This window comes from Malurus melanocephalus, unplaced genomic scaffold (assembly GCF_030028575.1).
Source record: "Malurus melanocephalus ecotype Western Australia unplaced genomic scaffold, MMel_1.1 scaffold_193, whole genome shotgun sequence".
NCBI lineage: Eukaryota > Metazoa > Chordata > Aves > Passeriformes > Maluridae > Malurus > Malurus melanocephalus.
This window is the reverse complement of record NW_026623425.1, coordinates 292,990-320,089: the sequence shown is the minus strand read 5'-3', so window position 1 is coordinate 320,089 and position 27,100 is coordinate 292,990. Positions and strand designations below refer to the sequence as shown.

The 27,100-nt window shown below is 44.0% G+C and overlaps 1 protein-coding gene across 7 annotated transcripts in view; it reads right to left on the bottom strand.

The window, feature by feature from the left end:
* Nucleotides 1-26,304, bottom strand: part of CUX1 (cut like homeobox 1) — a 269,606-nt gene extending 243,302 nt beyond the window's left edge. For 2 of the 7 annotated variants that reach the window (XM_057373313.1, XM_057373315.1), the window contains exon 1: nucleotides 26,195-26,304. In XM_057373313.1, the coding sequence (XP_057229296.1) occupies nucleotides 26,195-26,281 (87 nt within the window). In that variant the 5' untranslated portion in view covers nucleotides 26,282-26,304. The remainder of the gene's footprint in view (nucleotides 1-26,194) is intronic. The other 5 variants (XM_057373314.1, XM_057373319.1, XM_057373317.1 and 2 more) reach the window with 3 other exon arrangements.
* Nucleotides 26,305-27,100: the final 796 nt, after the last annotated feature.

Sequence of the window (27,100 nt, the reverse complement as noted above, 5' to 3'; positions counted from 1 at the left end):
AAACAGAACAGGCACAAGATGACTCTGCCTGCATCAACACCATATTTAATACCATATTTAAGGGGGTAAAGTCTCATACAGGGAATAGCCAATATTTTGGGAAGAAAACAGATGATAACAGCCAATTTCCTGGAGTGGAACAGATGCAAGTTAATGGCACACTTTCTAATAAACACCTAAAAGCTTATAAAAATGGCAATTGTGCAGATGAAGAGAGTACTCTGCACATGCAGGGAAAAAAAACAAAAACCCAAACCAGAATTCTTAGGATTATTTTAATTTAATTTTGGTTCTCTTATGAGCCCTGGTTCCAGTATATTACATGTCTCATTCTTCCACTGGGGAGAATCTTACAGACTAGTTCTGAAGTATTGTGGGGAAAAAAGGAAATTACTCATTTTTGGCTCAGCACATAGCAGACCATTATTTGCAGGTTTATGAACTATTATGGAAATATAAAAGCTGAAAAAGGTAATGCTGACCAAACCACTTAAATCTGTAAGCACTATTGCTGATTCCTGGGAAAGTAGATAGAAGACTAAAGCGACATCCAAGACTGCCATCATCTTGGTTTCTGTTTGCTGGCCAAGTTTAAAAAAAAAAAAAATCTGCATTCTGCTTCCTAAATTAAAAATCTGAGTGAATCCTTTTGCTGCAACAGCTGATCATTACCCACAGCAACCACCATCATCAACATCACACTGGATCTATTCAAGGCATTTATATTCAAGGCATAGTTAAATAGGTCTGAAAAAAATCTAGAAATGAGAAGAAACAGGAGGTTTTACCTTGGATTCAGCATCCCTTAGTAACAGGCTATTCTGAGGAACCTGATGTCCCCATTTCATTACACAGCCTGTGCCTACCTTTAATAACTTCTCTTACTCATGGGTGATATAGTATTTTTATACAAGGTTTGTCTTTTGCATAGACTTGAAATATTTATATGTGTAAAAAAAAAAAAAAAACAAAACTCATAGGACTAGAAATTTCCTGCAAGATGCTGCTTTATGGTTTAAATAATTTAGGCCTATGATAACTACACCTAGAAACAGTGCACACATGAAAGTTACAGAGTTGTTTTTTAATTTAGGAAGAAACTACTCTTGGAATGACACCTTCTACCTAAGCCGTCAAAAACGGGTGTTTAGGATACTCAAGTCATTTAAATTCTTATTTCTRGAACCAAGGCTAACATTAGATATGAACAGCAAGACAACAATTTAGCTGCTGCAGGGAGTTTCTGCATCAAAATGACTTGTAATTTTTGGTTAAGATCTTTCTGCTCTCTGCAAGAGGGCTAAATGACAAAGAAGCATGCTCCCATCCATTAAATTCTGTGCTTGGCAGACAAACACACACACGAGGCTCTTACTCAGGGATGCCAAAGCTATTTTGAGTCAAAACCTCAAGCTTTCTGCAATGCTGTCCAGAAATGCCACCTTTAAACAAACTGKTTTTTAATACAGTGTGGGGTTTGATTATGGAATAAAATTCCTCCCCCCACCTTTTCCTGTAAATATTCGCTCCCTCTGGCTACCAGTAAAACTCTTGAGCAAACCAATTCTCGCTGAAACAAATGACATTGCTCAGGAATTCTCCATTTGCCAGATGTAAACAGCTGTGCCTGATGTTACCACCGTCAATGGCAAACCCAGCTCACCTGTTCACTAAACCCACTGAAACAAATACTGCAACTCCCTGCTCAAGACAATTCCTCTCTCCAGAAAATTGCCCAATGTTTGCTGTCATCCCTCCATTAGGTTCTCCCAATCTTTCTTACACAAATTACCAAAAAGATGTGAAGTGTRTACAACAACTGTAAATCCTACAGTCTAATTCTCTGCTTTTCCTGTTCATTAGCCACTTTTAGTTAGCTGTTTGGTGTATTATTCAATCTTGTTTCCAGTCCTCCTCCTCCTMCTGCTGCAGATAATCCACTGRTGTTGATATAACCCACAAACACCCTCAGTCACATCAGTTTGTGCTGCTGCCTTGATCTCCAGGATGCCACTCAGATCAGTCCACGAGGCTCAGGAGGTGGCTCWGGGACAGCCACACCTCGCTGCTCATTTAGGGGGGTCCCACACAAACCCCACAAGCAGGTGTGAAAATAAATTCACTTTTTCGTTAAAATTTAAATGTTTAATAAATGGTAATAGTATACAGAAAGGTAAAAGGATACAGCGTTGGGTACCTTGATGATCTGTTAGAAGAACACTTGCTATTGATAGAGATTTAAAAAAATATTTTTTAAATTGTACTAGTTTTATGTTCGCATAACTGACTTATGCAAAAAGGTAATAYTGTACACATAGTATTTATTTTAATATCTGTGAAAGCCAACACTACAATATGTGTTTATAACACAGGGTCTGACCCTGCACCAGCCCTTCTCTAGGGGAAGCTGAGCACACAAGAACTCGCAGCTCCCRGGGTATCAACCCAGGCAAAACCTCACTCTGGATTATTATAAGCACAGAAATTAACCCCTAATTTTAACCAAACCTGTAARAACACACCCAAGTCAGAATATCTATAATAAAGTGCTCTCTAAGAACAATGAAGTTAATTTGCTGATTTATCTGGAACAAACCGGGACCTTAGAACATGGTGGAATATTTTCATTTCCAAGTGAAACAAGTCACCCCGAAGCCTCAAGCACCATTTCTATGATTCTCACTAGATTCACTTGGCAGCAGTGTGTTCCTAAGGTGGAAACCACCCCCCAAAAAAGTGAGGTAAGCAGAGATAACGGTAAAAGATAAGAGACATTTTTCTGCTCTTAGTTTACCCTCGCAGGAGCTGCTGCACATGCACAGTTCCCTGCCTTCAAACTCCTCTGCACCACAACAGTGGAAAGAAGTGCATTTAAGAAAATGTAATTACAAGACCACAGAGAACAAAAGAGCTGACTAGAAGGCAAAACTTAAAGCTGATGATGTCTGTGTTTGTTGAGTTGGGCTCTCARGTCAGGACAGATGGAGAGAACTGAGAGTAAAATAAAAACTTTACTGATGTTGCCACAAATGCCACCCTCCATAAACAAAGCATTTGCTAATCCTATGTTGATTCAAAATATATTAAAATTACTCAAAAACTTGCCATTTGTTACATATTTTGTTATTTTAAATATTTTTATTTATTAAAACCAGTGTTTTCTAAGAGTCCAAACAGAGCCTTCTCACTAATCTATATGATTCATTAAAAACACAATTATTCTAGCAGTCCTCAAAAATTTTAAACTATAGTACTCATAGAAAAAGAGAAATTTATACAAGTAAACTTCTGAGAACGTACTGAAATAGATTTGGGTGGTTTTTTTTCCCCTTCCTTCCTCTTTGCAGAAGGCAGAAAGGAGAATTTGTGCATTGTGCTTGTCTGAAGAATTCGACACCAAATTTGGAAGAGGTTCAAATTCACCTGTTAACCAGCCAGAGCACGAGACGTACAAACGCACAGAGGAGCCCTGTCCCAATTTAAAAACTACTGCTTTCAAAATAATTTGCTTACATATATAATTTATTTGCAGTGCCATCAAGAGCAGCTAAGTTGAGGCAGGCACGCAGAGCTCGCTTTGCAGCCCTCTGGTAGGTATAATTGAGCAGTCTGAAAGGAGCCCTCTAACTAATTTTGAAATGTTAAGCACAACCTCTTGAAATCTAAAGAAAACAGTYGAGCAAAGATAATCAACAGAAGTATTTCTTTCAGAGCTGAGAAYCAGCCAGGCCTACAGGAGCCCCACAAGAAAACTCCACTGTATTTTAGAGAAAAAAAGCACAAATTTGAGGAGTCTAGAATAAATGGAGGGTCTTACTCTCTAAAATGAATGACACCAAASATACCCACCAGCTAAAAATACAGTAAGTCATCTGAAAATATATGCCAGGAATCTTCACAGTACCCTGCCCTCCACCCTAATCTGTCCCCTCCTCCCACATTACTGTAAAAATTTAGGCAATTTTTAGGGTCTGAGATCCTCACTGGCTTCATTAGGATCCACAGATGTTCCTAAAATGTGTTAAAAAAAGAAAACCAAGTGATTAAATATCTGAGCCTGTGTTTTCTTTAATAATAAACGCTTCTGCTGAAACCAGAATTAATTCTAAGGATGACTAAAAGCCCTAAATATTAAGRGCATGAAGCCTGTCACTTTACTGTATTTATATTAAAGACTGAATCACCAAAATGAAAATATTACTGAGTTTATGGGAAGAAGCCATGACTTACWCTTACCTAGAAAATACCAACCCACAAATCCAAGTCTCCCACTGCCAAAGAAGAACCATCCAGTGACTGGGAGCATCATTTTATTCACTACAAGATGTTACTATTTGAAAACATTTATTCCTGCATTGCAAAACACAGAACTTAACTCACTCATCATTTTATAAAACCATTCTAAATCTGTTCTAAAAAGGTGAAATGAAAAATCTAAGCATGCAGCCAGCTGAGCTGTAAGAACAGGCATGAAGGGCTGGAAATTTTATTCCYTGGTATGGGAGAATCCATGAGCACTTGGGCAGATATACAACAGCCAGATCAGCTCTACAGTTTATTTTTATGAAGTGGGAAAGAAATAGCAGKGCAGAAGAAGACTGGGAAAAAAAATGTTTCAAGGATTTGCTTCAGAAATAGCAAAGAGCAAGACCAAATAAATGTAAAGTTTGGCAGAGAGAAGGGGCCAGGTGGCAATGCAGCAGCCACATGGGCACTGAAGGAACTCAGCAGCAAAACCAATTTTCTAGCAAATAGAGGGACAGCAGTAAAAAGCAACTGTGATTTCTAACCTTAGGAAAAATAGGGGGAAAATACAGTCTTATGCTCTGAACAGGGTGAGTTTAATATTAATTCACAGTTCCCATGAAAATTGCAGATTATCAGAAGAATAGATCACTTTTATGTAAACAAGTGGCAATACAAAAATCTGAACTGACCTGCATCACCATTGCTCATTTGCACTGGAGGAAATGGCATTTTCCTCACTGGAAGGGGGGAAAAAGGAAAAAAAAAAAAGACACCACACATATCCTGAGGGGGAAAGAAAAAAAGAAAGGGCACCTCTTGTGCTAAGAATTATTAGAAAATAGATGAGCGTTAAAGTGAGTTATAGTTGGACCAAATAAGCAAAGAATACCTAGAAAAGCTGCACAGTATCAAAATACTATAAACAAGTAATGAGAAAAAAATAACTGATTTCTGAAAAACAGGCAGTTTTTCTCAGCAKCAGACCTCTTTTTTCACTTCTTAAGTATGGTTGAAATCACACAAACTCCCAGATTCTTCAATACTTCTTTCAAAAGCAGTTTACTGTAAGAAACATTAACCCTAATTCTTCCCACTATTCCTGGCTGATGAGGAAAGCAGCAAAATGCTTGGAAATTGCGAGGCTGGATGGGAGAATGGGGCAATACCTGTTGGATGTGATGCAAAGCTGATCAGCCCTTTTTAGCTGGAAATCAGCTGGGGGGAGGGGGGGGTTCAGGGGCTCCAGGCCATCAGGAACTGTGATCCCTGTGATCCTGGAGGGATCCAGGAGGGATCCAGGAGGGATCCAGGAGGCCTCGGTGCCACTGAATTCAATGGATTTGCAGGATTAGCACAGCCCCAGTGTCCGTGTCTGCGCAGGGCTGACACATCCTTAGAGCAGACACAGGAATGTGATGGCTCAGGGGAGAGGCGAGCAGAGCCCTCCTTTGCTGAGCTGCCTCTCGGCGCTTCAGAAATGCCTTTTTGTGGTCAAGGCGAGGGTAAAAGCTCCACCATGTGGGAGAAGCTTAGCACTAGCCCAGGTGAATGTGGGGTTTGGATGCAGGGAGCATCGTCCTGGGAGGGACCATCCCGTGGGCACCTTGGCAGCACCTGGGACCAGGGGAGGTTCCCAAGCCATCCACACCCCCCGTGCCATTTGTTAATTCAGAGCTCTCTGTCACTGGGTCCCCACACATCATTAATACCTGTCCTTCAGGAAAATGAGGGAGCTCAGAACACTTCCTATGCTTTTGTTTTGGGAAGGARTAACTTTTTCCAGGGCTGTGAATAATACTTGGTGCTGTATGACTGAAAACAGTGAATAATCGTGAAAAAAGGAACTGTTCCATGTTCCAGTGAAGAGACAGCCTGCCAAAACAAACATATTATRGCTGCAAAGGAAAGTAATGTGTCTGTAATTTTAAACTCTGTCCACTTCAGTAGTTGAACAAGTTTTTATCTCACCCAAACAACAGAAGCAGTAACACACAGCACAGAACCTGCATGAACCGACCTGTAGTTTGTGTGTGGTGGTGGTGAGCAGCACACAACTCAAACCAAATGATACCTGTGAAATTTCATGATAAATCTGCCTTCAAAGCCCAACAGGGTTATGCGAAACAAGCAGGATATTAATTCTAAGCAATTAGAAAAAATATTTTAGTAGGAACACTACCAATTATTTTATTCTCACATAATTCATTGGTAAGCCCCCCCCCCCAAAAAAAAAGAAATACACCCAATAATAATCTTAGAAATAATACTAGAAAAACTGACAGTGTTTCAGGATTGCATTTATACACCAATAAAAGGGAAGAAGCATTAAGTATTCTTCAGCATCAGAGCAACCAATCTTAAAAGTGTATTTTAAAAGAAAATAATCAGGGAAAACATCTTCATTGCAGAATTTAAACATATTCACTGCMAGTTTTTTAAAAACAAGAGCCTAATCAGCATACAGGGACGGGGGTTTCAGCAGTGACTACAGATTTTGCAGGTGCTTTTCAGTAGCCCCATCTGAACAGCTCCTCTATTTATCCAGTTGATTGAGCACATGCTGGGAACAAGGCAGTGCTGCTGTCAGGGTGTGCATTTGGGAGATGCTTCCCAGCTCTGCCCAGACCCAGAAATCCCAATCTTCCAGCCCTACTACTCCAGCACACCCATGGGATCACCAGGGAGGGTGGGTACTGAATGCAGTGAGACGGCAAACTCGGAATGGTCATTCTTAAACAGCCACAGCACCATGAAATGTGTGTTTGATCTCTGAATTTATTTTTATAAACACAGGTATCAGGATCTGGCAGATGGCATCCTGAGGGAACAGGGAGGAGGGGTGGTCTGAGATCCTTCACCTCTGAGCCTGGGGACAAGTGGCAGGGCCCCTCTGGCTCTGCAGCAGCTGCAGCCCCAGGGAAACCCCTTCCTGACCCCTTCCACTCCCAGCTCCCTGTCCTTGACCCCGTCCCTGTCCATGTCCCTGTCCCTGTCCCCACCTCCCCAGGGCGTATCCCACACCAGGCAGGGCAGCAGAGCTCGCCGTGCTTGTGCTGCTCCCTGGTTTGCAGCCCTGGGACCTGYTGAGCCTGTGCTGGCCACAGCAGCAGCTCCTCTGCCCTGACCACAGCCTGGGCTCTCCAGGGCAGGGGGATGACCCCAAAGGCCGCTCAGTCAGGGCCAGGAGCCCGGCAGAGCTGAGCCATCCTGTCCCGTGTGCGGAGCTCGCCAAGACACCGCGGGTACCGGGCAGATCGAGACAGGTTCCRAGCCTCTGGAGAAGCGCCGGGGTTTTCAACACTGACATGACAGCCTGGCCRGGAGCCACCAACAGCAAACCTGGCTGGGGAATCCTGTAACCTCAGAGCTCGGGGTGCTGGAGACACACCCGGACACTCAGCAGGGACTGTCCCTCCACTGTCCCCCGCTGCCRGACACCCCGACACACAGCGCTCCCCACGGACAGATCCCCGTGTGCGACACCACCCCAAACAAGCCCTCTCTCCTCAAACCTCCTCCCCGGAGCCTGCTCCAGGCTGCTAAGTAGGTTGATTTTCAAGTATTTAATATCCAGCCGGATATTCAGCACTCTGGGTGGGAAAGTGGGGGGGTGGGAGGGAGGGAGGGATAAAAATCAGGCTCTGTCATCGCTCCCAAGAGCGACTCTTATACCCACACAGCCAGTTGGCACCAGCCATCCGTATCTCGGAATTTATGCTAATTCTGTCACTCATCATTACCAGTCAGTCACTCCGAAACCAGCTCTCTGGGAAACACCCCGAGTTAGGCTCTATCCTTCCTGAGGAAGGATGAAGATAAATTTGAAGAACTATTTTTTCTTCAATAAGGCTGAAACAGAACTGAAGTTCTCGAAGCTTGTAGAAAAGGGCTGTTCCAACAGACACATCACACCAGCACCTGTTTAGTCAGACAACGTGTCTTTTGAAAACTAACTGCAACATTTTAACTGTCCGGAAACTAAGGCCAGTTTCACCACATTGCTCCCAACCATCTGACGTCTAGAGTCAAATCACCTCAGCTGCCTGCACCAGAACCATGAATTTGGGAGGAATGAACTGAGATCAGCTAATGGCACTGCCTCATCCAGGTACAGTTCAGGTGTCTTTGTTTTCACAGTGCAGAGCATCATTTCACCAAAGCCTTTACACAGCCACGCTTCATTTTAAACTCATGTTTCCCTTGAATCCGCACATCCCTCCAGTGAGCTCCTTCTCCAGGCATGAACATCYGCACTGCATTCCCTGTAAAATGCTGCTTTCCACAGCATCCCTCCCACCCTTACTGCTTTTATTTTCCCAGAGAACAGCTCTGTACCATTCCACTCTTGGTAAGCTGATCACCATGGAAAGCCAACATCTCTCTTATCAAGGGTGGAACTGCTCCCGTGGAATGTACCAGGCCTCTCGTGCTCCAGGGGACAGAGTTCCACTGCTTCATCCCAGAGATGGGGGTGATGGACCCTGCTGGCAGCTTCATCACAAGGGCACTCTTATGAAACTTTCCTTCCTGTTTAAAACACATGAACTTCTCTGTATGAAGAACATGAATTATATAAAGAGTATTAACTAGAGCATTGAAGAAACATATGGGGGAAAGCCTGCAGAACAAGCAATTCCCACATACAAAAAGCTGTGTGACCATTTGGATAAAATGCCTGTACGCCCATGGAATAGGAAGCATTCAGAGATGCACAAACCTGTTTTCTGTCTCATCTCRGGAGTTATCATTGTGCCAGTGAGAGGAACTGAAGCAAACTCAAGAGACACACATGTTGAAATCGCCATCAGTACTTCCTACAGCAGTGAAATACTCTTTAAAGACTTGCCATCTAAATACTGATYACACTTAAATTGTTAGATGTCTGATGATCCCAAAACAAGGCRATATATCCATAATCACCGACTTCAGCAGTCCCTAAGTTTTGGACTCAAACCACCAAGCATGGGGCATATTTTATTTATACACTCAGTGGCTATGGAGCAGAACCATGTAGTTGTTCAAACTGCTTAATCTGTCTCAGCATTTAAAATTAAAGTTGAAAAGAACCACTAGTGCTTTTAACTGTCCTTAAATTACATTAATTGTGTTGTTAAGCACTTTAACAACCTTATGAAGGCAGCTAAGTAAATCGCTGCTCAGAACTAAGTGTGTACAACCACCTCCCAAGCTCCACGCACAGGACAGAGCTGTCAATGCCCCAATCTGAGGAAGGAGGATCCCCCTACATGAGGAATCAAAGCAAAGCCTACTTTTACCCTTTCCCCAGGCAATCTCTACATCAGCATAAACTGCTGGAACATCAATAAATCGTGTGCATGGAGAGCACTGAAGTTGTGCTGTCATGATTCTACTTACACCCTGTCCTGCTAGCAGACAATGTCATATACCTGCACACAACAGAAAAAYGCCCAAAATGAAATTTCTGCTGGCATGAGCTCAACAGGCTGTGATGAGCACTGAAAACAAACTATCCAGCTTTCAGCCAGAGCTCACTGATCTCTGCCTGAACTATGGCAGGAGGCTCAGACTTCAGTGCTCCAAGTGTGAAGATGTTACTGCCAGAGTCAGCAACAGACTGAACAAGCCAGTGCTGCTGACCACAAACTATGGATTTGTAGATCTACAGGTTCTCTCTTCGGGATGTGCTGTCTACATCCCATGTCACTGGATAATGTACAGGTGTGGTGGTCAGATAACTTGACAGAAGTATTTTTATGCGTTATAAATAARCACACCTGTACTGACATGCAGAATGTGGAACTCACACAAAATAACAGCCAAATTCTTACAGCAACGACAGGCACAGGCTGCACAAACAGATCAGACTGTTTTCAGAATAGCAATTATATACATATATATAGATATATCACATGTATATATAATCTCACACACACATATATATCCAGAGATACTCGATATACCGAGAAGAAACAATGGAATGAAAGAAAGCRATCCGAAAGTTCCAAGCCATCTGTATATATCCGTGCTGAGTATCAAACCATCTGTATTATATTCTTAGAACAGCTAAAGCAAACCACTGGCATCAGTGCCAAGATTGGCAGCAGAGACGATTTGGATCGCCACCAACGAGAACGAGCTACCATGCCTTTTAGAATAAATTTTGTAGCAAACACCAAAAGGGTTGATCAACACAGATTATCACAGCTACAACAAGCCAACTAGTTTAAAAAACACTCTTTGCCATCCCACAGTGTTTGATTTTATGCTGTACGATAAACTCTACGCCTAAAAAGGAAATTCAGCTTCTGTCTGTCCCTGTCCCATAGGGAAATGGCTCAAACCACCTGAGCAGGTTCTGGACACCAGCACCGAGCAGCTGCACGAGGTGTCACCAAGCTCGTGCCCCACATCAGCGACTGCAGGGGTTCACAGCCATATTCAAGGACACCAAAAYCCCACAGGAGTCAGTGAGAGGCAACTGTGCCACAAACTGAACCCTCAGCAGCACATCCCTGGAAGGTCTCCTGCTCCAGGGTAGCTTCCTTCACTGGAGACACACCAGCAGCAACAAGTGACCCAAACTCATTTACTTCATCTTCTCCAACCCCAGTCCACCATTCTACAGAACCCCACCTGCCCCAGGAAATTTCACCGATCCTTTGAAGTCTAGCCTAAATTTCAAAGGCAAAAATGCCAAAATAGCCTTGAGGATAAAGTTGCTGGTGTAAAGAACATTGGCTAACCCCAATAATTTTATTTTCATATTTTAAAAGAGCCCAAAAATAACTATTCACCACCTTTTCCTCTGCYTGAGATTTTGAGAACAACCCGCCTACCAAAGAGTGTAATTCTCTTAGCGCTAAGAATTTTGCATGGGTGGAACTCTTTAGCTAAAAGTGATGATAAATAACACCTCCTCAATCCTGCAATCTYCAGAAACAGTTTACAAGAACTAATATATTAGGCTGATTTGCAATGTTAAACTAGGATTTCCCAACCCTCTGATGTCCACCTGAAGGATGCCAGGGGAGACATCAAGATCAAGGGAGCACAACACGAAGTTCAGCTGAGGATTCTCCTCCCTCTGTACCTTAGATGTAAGAACATGTAATTCTGGGATAAGTTTCTGTGTGGAGAATTATCAAACATAACACATTGCCACATCCTGAAAGCTCAGCCATCACCCCTCCAACAGCCTCACAGGACCCTCGCTTTGCTGGGAAGCACAACACCAGCCCTAAGCTGAAGGTACAAACCTCTAATGACAGATTTTTTGTTTTTTTTTTTCCAACGTTCACACAGCACTTAGGTGTTAAATCAGCAAAATTAAGCAGCATTTTTTCAACCTTGTGTACAGTTTATGTACAAACTCTGCTGATTGATAAAAAAGCAGTGTACACAAGTTCAAGGACTTGCCTTCACGCTTTTCTTACCTCTAGACCTGCCTTACAAAGGCCCACACACACTTCCATCAATAAAATGGGTTGCATATGATTTTTTTCAACTTTATGCATACACTCAGTGTAGAGCACCTTCTGAAGGCTCAAATTAAAGGTATCAARGAACAGCAGAATAATATCCTATCCCCAATAAAACGTATTTGCACTTTGAACTATGCATACTGTTTAACTCCATTCGGAATCCTATTATGAGAAACTTATTTTATGAGTCTGCCAAAAAGCCTGGTTACCAGAAGYGTAATCACAGTAAGCAATAAAGGCTGACATGGAGGATATTTCTAGGCAATTATAGCAGGTGTTTTAAAGACATAAAGCTGCAGAGTTATAAATCTATTTAGAGCCACAAACAGAGAAAGTAAAAGGCGACCAGAAGGTTCAAACCAGCACAGCAGACAAATATTGTTCCTCTTCCCCTGCAGAACGCAGAGGCTGCAGGAACAACTCCGCTGTGAATTTCAGCAAAGGAATACAATATAAACCACTGAGGTACAGCAATCATTACAAAARTGCCTTCAAAGGAAGATGCAGCCTACAAATATATATATATATACATGCACAGATACATATGAAAGATACAAAGCTCAGAAAAATCAGACTGCTAGATCTCTTTTAAAGTGTTGTTTCTTTTCAACTCARTTAAGCAGGGTTGCATGGAATGTCTTACGCTGCATGAAGAAGTTTGAAAAGACAGTCTAATGGGGGGTGTCTACAAAAAGCCAAGTCAGAGACATGCCAAGTCCTATTCAGGCCTCACAAAAACTTCTACCTGAGCTGTATCTACAGTGCAGAATTGGAGGGAACTTGGGGAGAGCTGCCTTGCCAACACGACACGTAACTTTACAGAACAATTGCCGGTTATCAAAGTTGCACAAGCCAAGAGACAACACCAACTATAAATATGACTACCAGCTATTCCACACAACCCCAAGCGTCCTGCCAAGCCCTCCTTCATGTTCTCTCTCACACAGACAAAGGCCTCAAAGCCATGGGACATCTGCCAGGGAAGCAAATGAAGTTAAAAAACCAGAAGAACATGAACATGTACTAACCTAAACTTGCGTGTTCTTTCTTCCCAATTCCTCCCCCGACACCTCCCCCTACAAAGACGACATCTCAGTTTACTGTACTCTTTTCCTCTCCCAACCAGTCTTAACTCTTGGACCAATGTTTTAAAGTTTCCCTACCTTTGAAAAAATAATGCTCAGTTCTTACATGTTTTGCCAGATCTGGACCACACCCTGCCCTCTCCCAAAATCTTGGTTGTTTGTCTCCTATTGCACATAATCAATTATAGCCCTTTCAGGTTTGTATTTTGCATGGTGGGAGCTGATCCAGAAAGGAGATTGTGCTTGTGTGAGCTTGTGTGTTTACACAAACACACACACATGTACACACACCTTGACAGAACTCTTTTGTSTCTGTAAAACTTCAGGGGATTTTCCTGAAACTGAGTTTTTCACCTGTAAGCAGATAAGCACTTGATAAAAAAGAGCAGCTGAAAATTTGCCTCTCACCAGGTCATGCAAATCACTTCAGGTATGAAAGGAAAGAGCAGAATCCCTGTCATTCTCTCACCACAAGAAGTGGGAATCAATCATAAGCAATAACTACAGCAAAATGCACAGAGACACCCAGCAGATCTCTCCAGTTTCGCTGTACATTTCACTCTCCCCGCTCTTCTTCCCAGATTCAGTGTCAGACACCAACTCCGATGTTTGACAAAAAAGGGATCCGGCAGATTGCCCACCAGCCGCAGCGTGTGCTGCCAAGTGAGAAATACAAGCTTGGAAACAGGCTCGAGATTCCAGCCAGGACAGCRAGGCTCGGAGCATCACACCAGTGACATAACTGAGCGTGCTGGGGAGAGGCTGCAGGGGACGTGGGAAGTTATTGCATGAAATAACTCTGCAGTGCATGCAAAGGAGCTGTTTTCAGTACCCAGCAAGACAACTTCATCATTTAGGATTGCCAAGAAATAACTTCAGCTTTCTTCCTTCTGATTTTTCTTTTTTTTAAACTAAGCTAAATCCCCTTCACTACTCAAATGTGAATTTTCCAACGTAACTTTCCTGTGGATGTTCTGTACGTAAATTTTCTTTATTAGCTATAGTAAATCAACAATCGGCTTTCAGAGCACTAGGCAGAACAAGGATCGCYCTGGGTCTAGTTCACAACTTTGGGCTCCTACAACACTGGAAAAGAAAGTTTACATCCTAGAAAAGACAAGAATCATCTTGTTAATTTGTTTGGTACAACAGTGTGAACAGCACATGTAGACAAATACTCAATTTGTCTTCAGACAGTTTTTAGAAGACAGACATTTTATCAGCGGATCTGTTAACACTTTCCTTCAGAAAATATGTTTCGCCTGCCAGCAAACAAACAACAAAATAATGTGTCATATCTGTAAAACGAGGGAGAGAAATAATCAAGATTAGCTTCAAAGTGTTGCAATAAAACAACAATAATCAAAGGCTGGAACATGGAACTCGTGTTTCAGTCCTATGCTCACATTTGCTCTTTCACTCTGCAATACCTGCAGCCACGGTGGCATTTCACGGTGATTCTCTCCAGTTCTGCTATTTAACAACAACCAAAGGAATGTGATGCTCGTGAACCCAGCCTGGAAACCAGGGCACCTCACACAGGCTGTGCTACACCCAGATCATCCCAAAAGGCAAATCAGCTCCACGCTGGGAAAGGCAGCCGGGGATGGTGCTATTTGTTCCAACCCTTCTCAAGTCAACAAGCACCACTGCAACTGACTGACCCACTAACTTAAATTACAAAATTCTGTCATCTTTCTGTTTAACTTGACATAACAGCTGCTAAGTAAGTTCTCTATTTCAAATTCAGGGACACAGAAGAAACTTTAACTGGCAAACACTACATGGAAGCACTTCTAAGTGAGGCTTCAAAGATCCTGAAAGCATTTTTAGTAAGTTCCATAAACTGTAGTTCTAATTAMGGATTAAATTTGGAGACTAAACACCTCTTTATTTGAGGGCAGGGAGGCTTAAATCTTTTTGTATTAATGCTGAGCTATATCATCTGATATTTTTGCTATGACCAACCTATAAAACCTGTCAGCTTCACTCAGTTTACACAGGGCTTTAATTATGTTTAACTAGAATCTGAATGATCTAATTACTTAACATCTTACAGCACAAAACTACTGGGGACATCTGGTTGAGCAACTGGCAAAGGAGTCAGGGAAATAAAACCACTGTTGCGTGCCCTGCTCAGGACCCCTGCAAAMAGCTCTCCCTCCAGACAGGGTCCTTTTCCCATCCCAATTGGAATTTCTGCTGCCTGAAASCAGCTCTGTGAGAACAATTCATCCACCAGCTCAAAGAAAGTGGTCAGGTGAAGAAAAGCTCTGAGTGCCACTCTGAGCAGGGTGATGGGACTTTAAAGTTTTTCACTTTGCTTTGTTCATCATCGTGTGAAAATCCAGATCATGCTCTCACATCTCTGGGGCTCTTTCTCCCACCCTCCTGCAGGAACTGAGACATGGAGGATCACCCCAAGCACAAGAACGCTAAAACTGGGGTCAGCTCGCCTACATCGGTGCCAGCAAGAAGCTCTCACACCTGCAAGCCTTGGAAGATTTTGAAGTTTTTAACCTTTAAGGCAGCAGCTTTCAGTAAAACCAGGGCAATCTCCACTGGGGCTCCATGGAGTCCCACAGGGAGCACTGAGGCTCAACTGGCAACGAGCAGCAGTAGGAGCTGAGGATCCTCCTGGCCACGAACGCTTCCATGGATTCCACAATGTCAGCCTTGGTCAGAGTCCTTCCCTCGACCTGGCCCCTTGCCAGGGTGATAGCACCCTCCATACCTGAGGTTTCAAAGAAAAGGGTGCCCTGAACACAGGAAGCTGCTGGTGTGACCCACATTGAGCAGACAAGCTCCCACTTTGATCTCTTCGCCTTAAAACCGCAGGCGCTGCACCCAACCTGTTCACCTGACGTGGTCAAAGAAGAAATAAAACCTCAAAGTTCTGGTGAAAAACCCAGCAAAAGCTGCCGTTTTCTCCCTTTACTTTTCCTTAACGAACAGATGGAAACCAGCAATAACCATCTGGGTAACRCAGCAATAGCTCTGAAGCACAATAATTCCACAAAAATACACTAACAAGGTCAGTTAAGTGTTTCTCTAATTGTCTCTTGCCTGTGACCTTTTTCAAAGATTTCAGATGAAAAACAAAACCAAAACAACTTAAGAAAGATCCTTTGGCATCTCTTGACAGCATCACAGTTCCATCCTGTATCCTGGGGAAATTCCAGTTGGGGAAGAACATTCTGCCTTCCCAGATTTTCCCCTGCTTCCCCCCGACCTCCCAGGAAGAACATCAAGCTTTCCATGCTCCACGACAAAATTGATTATCCCTAAACGAGCAGTAAAACTAAACCATTCCTGTACGTGCAATGCAGCAAATGTTTTGGAATCCTTCAAGATCAAAGCCACTCTATTAATAAACTTATATTTTTATATTCCTCGCAGCTGAAAAATCCAATTAAAACACTACAGTGACCTTTTACCAGAGAATGACTGTCACAGTGAGGACAGGATCAGAAGACACCCGAAGCAGGGTTCCAGCAAAAATGGGATAGACACAGAAAGAGACTCTTGCAGTTGTTTTACTTCAGTCACTGGGGTGCTAAAGGGTGGCCTAATTCAATAGGAAGATCTGAGAGGCTTTTATTAGGTCTCCCAAGTAGTGTAACTGACAGTTAAACAAACAAAGTGTCAGGCCTTAAGTCAGCATTTAGAAAGTAAAYTTATAATGAAGAGCTGACAATCAAGACACCGTACAAAGGGGCTGCTGCCAACCAACAACTGTAAAAAATAAAAAAAAAGGCAACTAGATATGGAATGAATATTTCTTATCACTGAAATTAACTGCACAGCTGGTTGGTAAAATGATTACAGCAAATAAATAGGGCACAAAACACTGTGGAGTGTGAGTGCAGCTCGCCATGCCATCCCTGGGAGCAAGGAGAGCCCTGGATGCCCAGTCCGGCAGCACCAGCCATTCCCACCCACTCACCAAACCAAAGTGCACCCAGAAAATGAGAGAACTAACACACACAGAGCCAGCACCCCTTGGTATCAGCACCTCCCACATCACCTCGTGTGCTCCATTGGAAAGCTTTTAATCCCCAGCTCCCGCCTGCCATCACCTTCACCAGCGAGGATCCTGCTGGGTATCGGGAGTGCAAACCTGGGAGGCTGGAGACACAAACACCTCTGGCACATGGAGAGCACCTTCTCCAACGCTGRCACCCTGTGCTGGATGGCCAGGCAGAGCGTGCTGCCATTCCAAATGAACTTTTTAGCCCTTGCAGTGAAGTTAATGTTTAAAAAGATGGCACATGCAACAGCTTGGGGGCACAGTGGCCAMTTTCGAAGATCCTGAAATCGATCTCAACTACTAAATTCTTCTTCTAATCCCAGTTAAAGTAGGTTTTCACAGTTCCAATTTTAGACTTCAAGTTCTATTTACAGGACAGAAAATCCCAGATAGTGACACTAATCAAGTTTTACTTAGCTTGGCATATTAAAGAACTAACTATTCTCAGGATATGCCAGAACATCTCAGATGCTAACAGATTTTAATTTATCATCTAAACCAAGCTGATCGCAGCACAGTGTGTGTGATGTTTTAATCATTCGTGCTGTATTTAACACATCACTCCAAGAAAAAAATCCCACACAGTTCTGGTCTCACCAGCTGATGGCCTGGAGCACAGCAGAGGCCTCACAAAGAGAAAAATGTGTATCACAAGTTGTACAGAAAAACTCAGCTTTCACAATAAAACTTTCCAACTGTGGGACTGACCAAAGCTCTKCCTGCACTTTAAAAAAAGCCTGAAACCAACCACCTCCTCCTCACAAGAATGGAAACAGCAAACCCTGTTTTGGAGATAAAATTGAGCAYGGCAGTAAGGCAATTTAGTTTGATTCAAATCCTGACCTAAACCAGAGAATTAATCCCCAGTCCTGCAGGGGTTAAAGACTGTCAGTAACAGTAACTGATGGCACCCAGTCTCGCAGGATCAGGACTCACAGCAAAAATAGGTTTTTCTTCACCAGGAAAGTACAAATATGAAATTCATATGCAGTACAAAATTAATTTTTATAGAATTCTTCCCTCCTCACTGTCTGCCTCATCCTGGGAAGCAAGAGCACAGCACCCCCTGAGCCCACCYCTACAACAGCCACAAGTACCCACTCAGTTTGGGAAGGGATGAAAAAAAGAYATTTTGACTTTCAAGTGGTGATTAGGAGTATAAAGTACATTTGCTTAAGAAAACAGGCAGGGGGTTGTGAAGTRGAGAGATGAGCTGAGGACACAATCTTAGCAAGCTGCCCTTTTCCAACATCCCAAGAATTTCAACAGCAAGACTCCATACCAAAGAAAATGTGCAGAAACCTATAAGCAAAAGAAAACTAGAGCTCCTGAAAAAGGCAGGGCAGAGCTGGAAGGAGGGGAGGGAGGACAAACCACGGCGCTCATAACCGTATTTTTTAAATCCATGAAGCACTTCTCACACTCACCTAAAAGAAACTAAGGTTACAATTGTGTAAACAACTCAGCAAAGAAGTCTCTCCACAGAAAATCAATTGCAAGACGACTGGCTCCTTGTTTTTAAATGTTTAATATTATCCCATCCCCATAATTAATATCAGAAGAGCAACTATGCTCATACCAGACATACCAAACCAAAGCTGAGTTCTATCAATATTAACACACACAAAGCTGCAACAGAAAAAGATATTTAACATTCTCATGTTTCAGATCCTAGACAAAGGGTACATTTTATTTATGGATGAAAATGAAGCAAACATCTTTAAGTGACAACATGATACAAATTTACTTTGACGTGAACATACAATAAAACGTGTAAACACCCAATAAAAATAAAATGAAAAATAATTACAGACAAGACACAARTATAAATTTTATTGAGCTACTGTGACAACGTTTGTGTGTCACATCAATGAAATAACAAGAAAAAGAATGGAGTTGATTAGAAACATGAGATAAAGGCAAAGACGAGATGCCACTGGACTAGGATAGAGAGATTCATCTCTGCTCACAACTTAACCCTGGGCTGGGCTAGAAACGGCAGCTGCTTCCACCCCAGCTCAGCCAGAAGACTCTAACTGCAGTGTTAAAATGCAGGAACGCTCACGGGATGTTGTGCTGAAGAGGGATAAAGTTTATCCACCTTTGCCAAGCCCCTGGCACCRGGAACGCGGCCCCACAGCCCCAGCACAGTGCAGGACTTGGGCAGGACATGGAGATCCCTGGTGGCACGAGCAGCACATCCAAAGCACAACCTCCAACCCACTGACAACCTGAGCAGGCTGCTGAATCACTACCAAACCTGGGTCATTTGGATAAAAGGGAAAAACTGAGGTAAGAAAAGGTATCAAGCTACCCCCATCGTATATTTTGGTGAATAACGAATTTCAGCCTTCAAGTACAGGTCTAAGACCTMATGTAAGAACTGCTCTGGACCTCTCTCCCTCCTCTGGCCATCCAGGGGGCTCAAAGTCTCACAATTACTGTCTTTAAAACCATCAGAGCATGGCTTGGGATGGAAGATCCTCCTCGCCCTGAGCTGGCAGAGGCTGGCCTGTCCTGCTGAAACAGGGAGCTGTTTCAATCCTCGGGCTGCAGTTTGAAATGATGCAACCACAAACTGCTGAATATTTAATTCAACATTCATATCGCTGGCTGCCTATAATGTAAATTTTAAGCAGCCTTCAATACCCAGAGAAATCTGAAGGGAAACTTGATAGATTGTACATTACACCAAACAACAGGGAGGTTGTTTTAAAATAAGAGCGTGTCTATGTTTGAGTAACTCTAGATTATAACTTTATAACCAACTGCAAGAAACATTTTTTTCCAGTGATTTACTACCAACCTTTCTCAATATTCTTTTATGACAACCAACAACTCGGTTCTTTTTTCACATTCATTTCKACAGAAATTGTTTTCAGCAGCAACCTGAAAAGCACCTACAAATCAGCACCAGCACACTCTTTGATTGAGCCATTTAAAATATTGAGAACAAAGGTGCAGAAAATGTAACCCCYGAGTCTTATTTATCCACAAGACAGAATTAAGCAGCAGCAAAACCCAGCAGTAACTGCTAACTCACAATTTTGTATCTCACAGAGGAGCTGAGAGCATTATCAGCATTTCCCAGATGGAGAAGCAAACCAGGGGAGGCAGGGGACATGTTCAGGGGCTGGAGTCAGGAATGGGATGGGGCAGCTCCTGATAGTGAGACTGCAATTCCCAACTCATTTCAGAGCCCCTGCCACCTCCTGACTGTACTCACTGAATCTGAACCAGATCAAGGCTCTGGGTGTCAGCACCAGCCCTACTCAGTGGGTGTTCACAGTGTGGAGATTTCTGATGGGCTGTACATACCAGCTTCAGCTCACCTTTGTTAAGAGRAATCTTCTGTTTTCTTTAAAATGCTGGATCAGCAACACCATGAAACCTCAAATACCTAGCTGAGATACCAGAAGGAGCAAGACTTAACCCTTCAAACTTCCACTGCATTTCATCATGCTGCACTCCCTTTTGGCTTTGCAGTTTTGTTTCTACGGGAATAAGCCAGGRCATTTCCACACAAAACATAAAAGCTTTTGCCATCTGAGATACATCTAGTCTCAGTCTTCATTAAAAAAAAAAATAGAAAAAAAAAAAGTCAAAARCTATGAAATTCCCTGGAATTTTTGTCCCCTCCTTTTTTCTCAGTAAGAACAATGAGAATGCATCTCAATTTTCAATACCTGAAAATACCACACAGGTGGTTAGAAAGCTACCAGGAAACACAAACCCTGCTCATCACAGAGGAACACTAAAACTCTCTCAGCTCTGAAGTCACAACATCACCTCAGTATCTCATGTACAAATTTTCCCAGGATGTCTCCACAAGGACAGCCTGGTGGCAAACCCTGGGGGACCCTTTCATAAGGTCAGCAGGTGCAGGTGAGGTGRATTTGGGGGCCACACTACAGCCAGGCATTTGCTGGGAGACCCACCACAGTGCCCAGTGTTTATGGAAATGCTAAAATAAACTCTTCTCCCAACTGTACTGCAAGAAGTTTCATTTCCAAGTCCCAGGCTTATGCTCACTCCTGACCTCCTTCCTTTCTTCACCACTTCCCTCTATCCCCTCCACTCCTTTAGACAGCGTCACTTCCCYCACTTCACTTGTTTTATTTTGACTTCCCTCTGACATTACTGCCCTCAGCTTGTCACAMGTGAGCCATAGACAGGAGCCAACATTTCTCAGCAAGGAAAGATCTTTGCAGTGCACGTGTCAGTGCTGATGCTGCCCACACCCTTCCAAGCCCATAAAAGAAATCCCACATAAGGCAGCAGCACCGGACCATCYYACCTCTGCACCTCTAGGGATGGGAYAAAATGTTTGCAGGAGCCAGTCCATGGTYTGAATGCTGAATCCTTGTGTGCAATGCACACCTAGGCTCACCTATATGAGATCGCTAGATTCAACAAGAGCAATGGTTGTGTTCCTGGGGAATTTGTGCAGTCATTTACCCATATTTTAGCCTAAATTCCCATCTCATTCACAGAAAGCTTGTCGTGGCAATCTCCAGGCTTGCTCATTCACTAAGGTACATTTCCACACAGGATGTGCTCAGCTCTGAAGTATGAACTCCTCTGAAAAGCCTCCAAGACAGCCATGGCCTACATCCTCACCCGCCTCACAATGCTCACGAGCAGAGACGAAGCTACGGAGGAATTTAAAGCATCTCAACACAGCAGTTTGAAATACTTCTGTGAACCTGCTTTTGAGCCTTTCAAAGAACAAGTAATCTTCACCTCTGTCTGCCCAGAGCAGATCACTCTGGTCCAAGAGCCGCAGGAGGAGGATGAGCAGCACCCCAGCTGCCCTCGCTGCTCCCCGGGAAAGGCAGTCCACACAGAAACTTCCTTATTACCCCAACTGCCAGCAAAGGAATTTAATTATTGCAAGGCAAGGGGGCAAGTGAASTGCCAGGGAGGCAAAAAGCTGTCAGACATTTGTGTGACAGGCTCCAGCTTCAAACCCTGTCCTGCTGTAACACACACAGGGAGCTGTCGGGCGTCTCCTGRGTTTAGCACCTTCATATCGAAAATTGCCTTTATTCAGGGTAAATGTTTAACTCTGCTAAGTAACAGAAGTGACCAAGTAACAGTGCAGAAGTGCTGTGTCTTGCTAGAGGCAGAACAGAGGCACAACCAGGGTACAGTGGTGGATCTGGTGCAAATTCCTTGCTGCCCACTACTTTCCCGGAAATCCAAGTGCAGTGGAGACCTTTGTCACATCCAACAACCTACACCAAACTGTTTAATCTTTWATAAAAACTTCACWTCCAACAATCTGTCTGTGTGCCACRCTCTTCACAATCCAACCAGTGCMATATCCTGTATTTTCTTCATTATAACTGCCAGTAAAGGCAGAAATCACTGATTTGCCTTGTCAAACCAAAGACAACAAAAACAAGCTGAGAACATATGTCACAAAATGAGTAGGAYTGATCTTAGGTTCACTAATTAAAGGACACTATTTCTGACTGTGAGGTCTCAGTTTCTCCCACCTGCCCTGGTACGTTCAATCCCACACCTACAACCCCATGTGTGAGCACTCCTGTCTCTTCGCTCAACATTCCCTGTCTTCTGCTGCAAACAATCCCATTTCAGTTTTCTCCCTTTCATCCTCACATCTTTCTGCCCCCATTTCAGTAAAGCAGGACCATTGTCACTGTATTTTCAATCCAGAAAACACTGTTTTTTCAAGGTCTTGCCCAAAAGTATATGGGAAAGAACCAAGCACATTTGCAGGAAAAACCTGGATATACAAGATGGGAAGTTACCACCTGGCTTACAAAGAAAAACTACAAGTCAGTGCACACTGCCTGCTTGGTGCSTTAAAAAATACTCATCATCCACATGTGTGTCTGTTCACTACCCAATAAATAAACTGCCTTTATTCTCAGCCTCAAACGTGATCAAACTGAAACTCTGGATTATGCATTTTTCTACATTCACTTTTTGCATTACAAATCAGCCTGCAAATAAAGAATAACTGTTCACTGGAATTTTAGACTGCATGTAATTTCTTCTCTAGCAAATGTTTCGCCCATTACTTATTTGGTATTGTTAGACACAGCCAACCAATGCAGKTTTTTTTTCAGGAAACTCCCAATTATTACCATATCCCAAAACCTCCCTACTGCACTTCTTAATACATCATTCAATTAACCACAAACTTGGCATTAGAGCAGAGTGATCGAAACCTGTACTGACTCTGCCACCTTTCTGATGGGCACTATTTCTTTGCAGGAACAGGACTAAGGGATAGAAAAGCTCCTAGGAACTTCTTTCCAAGGAACARGACTCAAGGAATCCCATGAAAGACAAATTCTTGAGCCAGAAGTACATCAAGGGCTTTTTTTCTGGTATGTCACATGGAGTGGATGTTCAGGGACATCACCCTGACCAGCACAAGCTGCCAAAGCTCTCCTGCTGCAGGGAAGCAGCGACTGCTCTCGGAGTAYGTTGGCAACAGTGCCCTGACTCTGCCATCCCTCCCTTCTCTGRATCACATCTTCCTGCAGGAATACCCAGCTGCCTTCACCACACCTCTCTGAGCAGTGAGGAGAGCAGAAATGTGGGTACAGCAGCTGGAGACCCTTCTCCACGTGCACATTTAAATACCATTACAAACAGAAATGTACTGACTGCTTTTAGGACAGAGACAATTCTACAGTGACCTGCACAGACACACAAAATTAAACATTCAGACCTGATCGCTAATTCCACTTCTGTGAACTCCTTCAAAAATCAGCTTGTGCTCTGGTACCATCAGACCCAACTGAAAGATGCCAACAACTCCACYTGTTTCTAATTCAGTAACAGAAGTACTTCAGTATTTGAAAGCTAATCATTACAACTTAATTTTTACAGATTTTGTTACAGATTTTGTAAGATCAATGGTTTACCTTAAACAATTAGTCACAGCTTGCACAGAACTAATACTCCATCCTTACTTTAATCACACATGATGCAATACCAGGATGAGATTTTAAAAAACAAACACGAGCAAGATTTGCCTTTAGATTTTCACTCCCCAGCTTGATGTTAATGAACTCTGCCGCTCTGCTCAAAAGCAATAAGAACCTGTACTTTTTACCACGATGTGAAGCTGTCCTAAAAAGCTACAAAGACATTTTGAGACTTGTGTTTATTGTCAAAATAAGTACTAGTGAGTTTGTTGAGTTTTCAAAGGATATTAACTTCTTCCATTTGTCCTGAGATCCAACTCAGAGCTGTGGCTCAAGTTAGGCTTACTCCTGCTGGTCAGAGAGACCAGCTGCCTCCTGATACTGATATACACACAGATTCAGAAATATTAAGCAAGCTGTCAAGGAGAGCTGCATGCTGCGCCCATGGGAACACGATGCTCCTTTTCCTGCTCTCCAGCAAAAGGTTGTTTTTAGAGTGAAGGTGATGGTAACACCAAAACTACAAACAAGCCAGGGCCATGGAACAGCAGGTTACCTTCACGCTGCTGAGCCGATTCCAATCGCACAACTGCTCTAACTCCGGGGCAGCAGCATTTCTCCAGTGATTTCCTTTGCATTTACTGCCACAACATTCGCTGTTCGCCARGGTCTGTTTTCTCYGCACASTGCAATTCCCTCCCCATCAGTTATCAAACACAGGTCCACCTTCAACCACGGGGAAAGCTGAGGCAGCGATGCCATGCCAATTCCACAATTTCTTTAGGAATCAKGCCAACCTTTACTACAGAAAAGGGTTAACGTTCAGCTGCGTGCCTCGCAGGTACGGTCTCCAGCGAAGAGCCCCGTTTGATACCTGTAGGAAGCTGCCATTTTTGCATCTCATATTCCATTTGTGAACAGACCTTTTTGTTCTTTAATCCAAGTTCTGAATTATTTAATCCTGTCTCCAACACTTGAAATATCTTCCCCCTATAAACAAGGGGTTATTTAGCGAAAGGAAATAAATAATTTAAAAAGACAGACCCTGAAGTGTTCCTGGCTCTGTTTTTAATTAATATTGATACAATCTGGAGAAACCTGCTGCTTAATATTACAAGGCAGGTCGAAGCTCATCAACAGYTAAACGTCTCCTTCTAACAGAAGGTGGAAGAGGAAGTTGGGAGCAGCTCGCTGCCAGCGCTCCGGGACTGCCCAGTCCCAGCTCCTCACAACTTTCTCATGCACAGAGAGCTTCAAAGCCATCACACCCTGAGCTACATGAGCTGGAGTTCACAGGGCTCAGGTGGAATTGTGTAAAGCATAAATCCTCCAGGCTTTCGCRCTGGAACGGAGTGTACACGGAAGTATTTTTATTTTCTATTACTCCACGGTCGAAATACGTCAGTGCAAGTGAGGGACAGGGATGGAGGGAGGAATGGACAGCTCTGTAGGACTGAACTTCATCCCCGGGAAAGATAGTTTTTATAGCACATTGCTTCATCTGCTAGTGGGAGTAAATATTACACTACATCTTCGTGCAGATGGGTGGGTAAAAAAAAAATAAAAAGCTAATTTGAAACAAATTAACTATTCTGCATAGGGAGGGAGGTACTCTCTCCCTGCCTGGTCACGCCAGGACTTTGTGTGCGAAGTTAACAAACTCTGCGTTGCTCACAGCCTGCCTGGTGAACTTGCCAACAGGTGAGCAGCCTCAATCCGCAGCGGGGATAAATAATCACCAGTCCTCAAAAGCAGGTAATGAATATTGTTCAAACAACTCTAAGCTGGCGTTACCAGAATGCTTCAAAGAAGCTACAAGCTGTTCAAGTCAGACTGTCACATTTAGTCTGCAAAAACGAGATTAAGGTTTGTACTGTGATACTCCACAACAGGTTTTACAGTATGCACAGAAATTAAATTACTATAAAAGTGAGCTATTTTTTACTAAAAACAGAATAGAACAATCTATCAAAATGCCATTTGGCTGCGTTCATTACATTTTAGAATTTAATTTACATGATAGATACTTTAGCATAATATGTTTTAATCAATAAGCATTTCTGAAGGCTTTATTTTTACAGGCAATATTTAGACTTGTTCACCGTTAAATGTAACACCACGGCAGCGATGTTCGGAGCGTTTATTTTCCTACGCTAAGCAAGTACAGCCACACGTACACAGAGGCAAAAGCAAAAGTCCACAATTAGAGATGTCAGACCTTGTTTAACTACATCTTAATTTAATCCATTTTATTTTATACAATTCTACATCTGGATCTCATTTTCCGTATTCCTGTAGGTATTCCGGGTCACTATTAAGAACCCTTTCAAGTTAGCAAAGTTCAGCCAAGTCTACCTTAATCCAAAACCTTTAAAAGAAACAATAAAACGCGAAAGGGGGGTGGAAGGCGACAGAGAAACCTGAAACAAAACGCTACTTTTACCCCACCTCCTAATGCACCTGAAAGTCGGAAGGGACCAGCCTCCCAGCACAGATCCCACGCAGCACTTCCCGTTTCGGGGGCTGCCGGGGTGGGATTTTTAGCATCGCTCCCGCACGCCCGGCCGAGGGGAAGGGAAGGCGGCAGGACCCGGTCCCGCTGCCGTGCCCTCGCCGGTATCCCCTCACCTCCAGCGGGACTGCGGCTCTGCCCAGCATCAGCGCACCATCCCTCCGCCTGCCGCAGCCTCCGGCCGGCTCCACCGCCGCCTCCGCGGGGGCCAGGGTGGGCAGCCGCCGGCTTTCGAGCCAATTTATTTAAACGGGAGGCAGCGGCGGGTTTGGAGAGGCAGGGCAGCGCCTTCCTGCGCCAATCAACTGGGAGACACGCGTGTTGCAATCCCATTCACGGCGGGAGCAGCACCGATTCAGCGCCTGACAACCCCCCCAGCCCGCCCCGGCCTTATCTGTACCCCGGCAACTCAATTAAACCGTGGGGCCGCGATTCCCCCGGGGACGCTCCCCCGGGCCAGGGGGGAAGGAGGCCGCTCCGCGAGGACTTTCCCTCGCAGGAAACGGCACTTCTGGGCTCTCCCGAGCCAGCAYAGTAAAGCATCAATATTCCGCTCATCTGTCAGATCCTGGACAGCAGGAGAGGCTGGAGAGCCCGTGAATTATGTAACGTGCCCTCCCGCCGCCGCGGGGAGATGCGCCGCGATGCCCCCGCCGGCCGGGACGCCCCCGCGGCCCTCCCCGCGCCCGGCGCTGCCGCTGCCCTCCCGAGCCCCCCTGTCCGCGCACCGGGCGCTCGCCCCTTCCCACCCCGCGGGACCCTCCGCCGCTCGCTCCCTCCATCCCTCCCCGTCCCTCGCCGGCGGGTCCCGCCGCCTCCCCTCCCCCGGCGGCCCGGCGCGGTGCCCGCGGCGG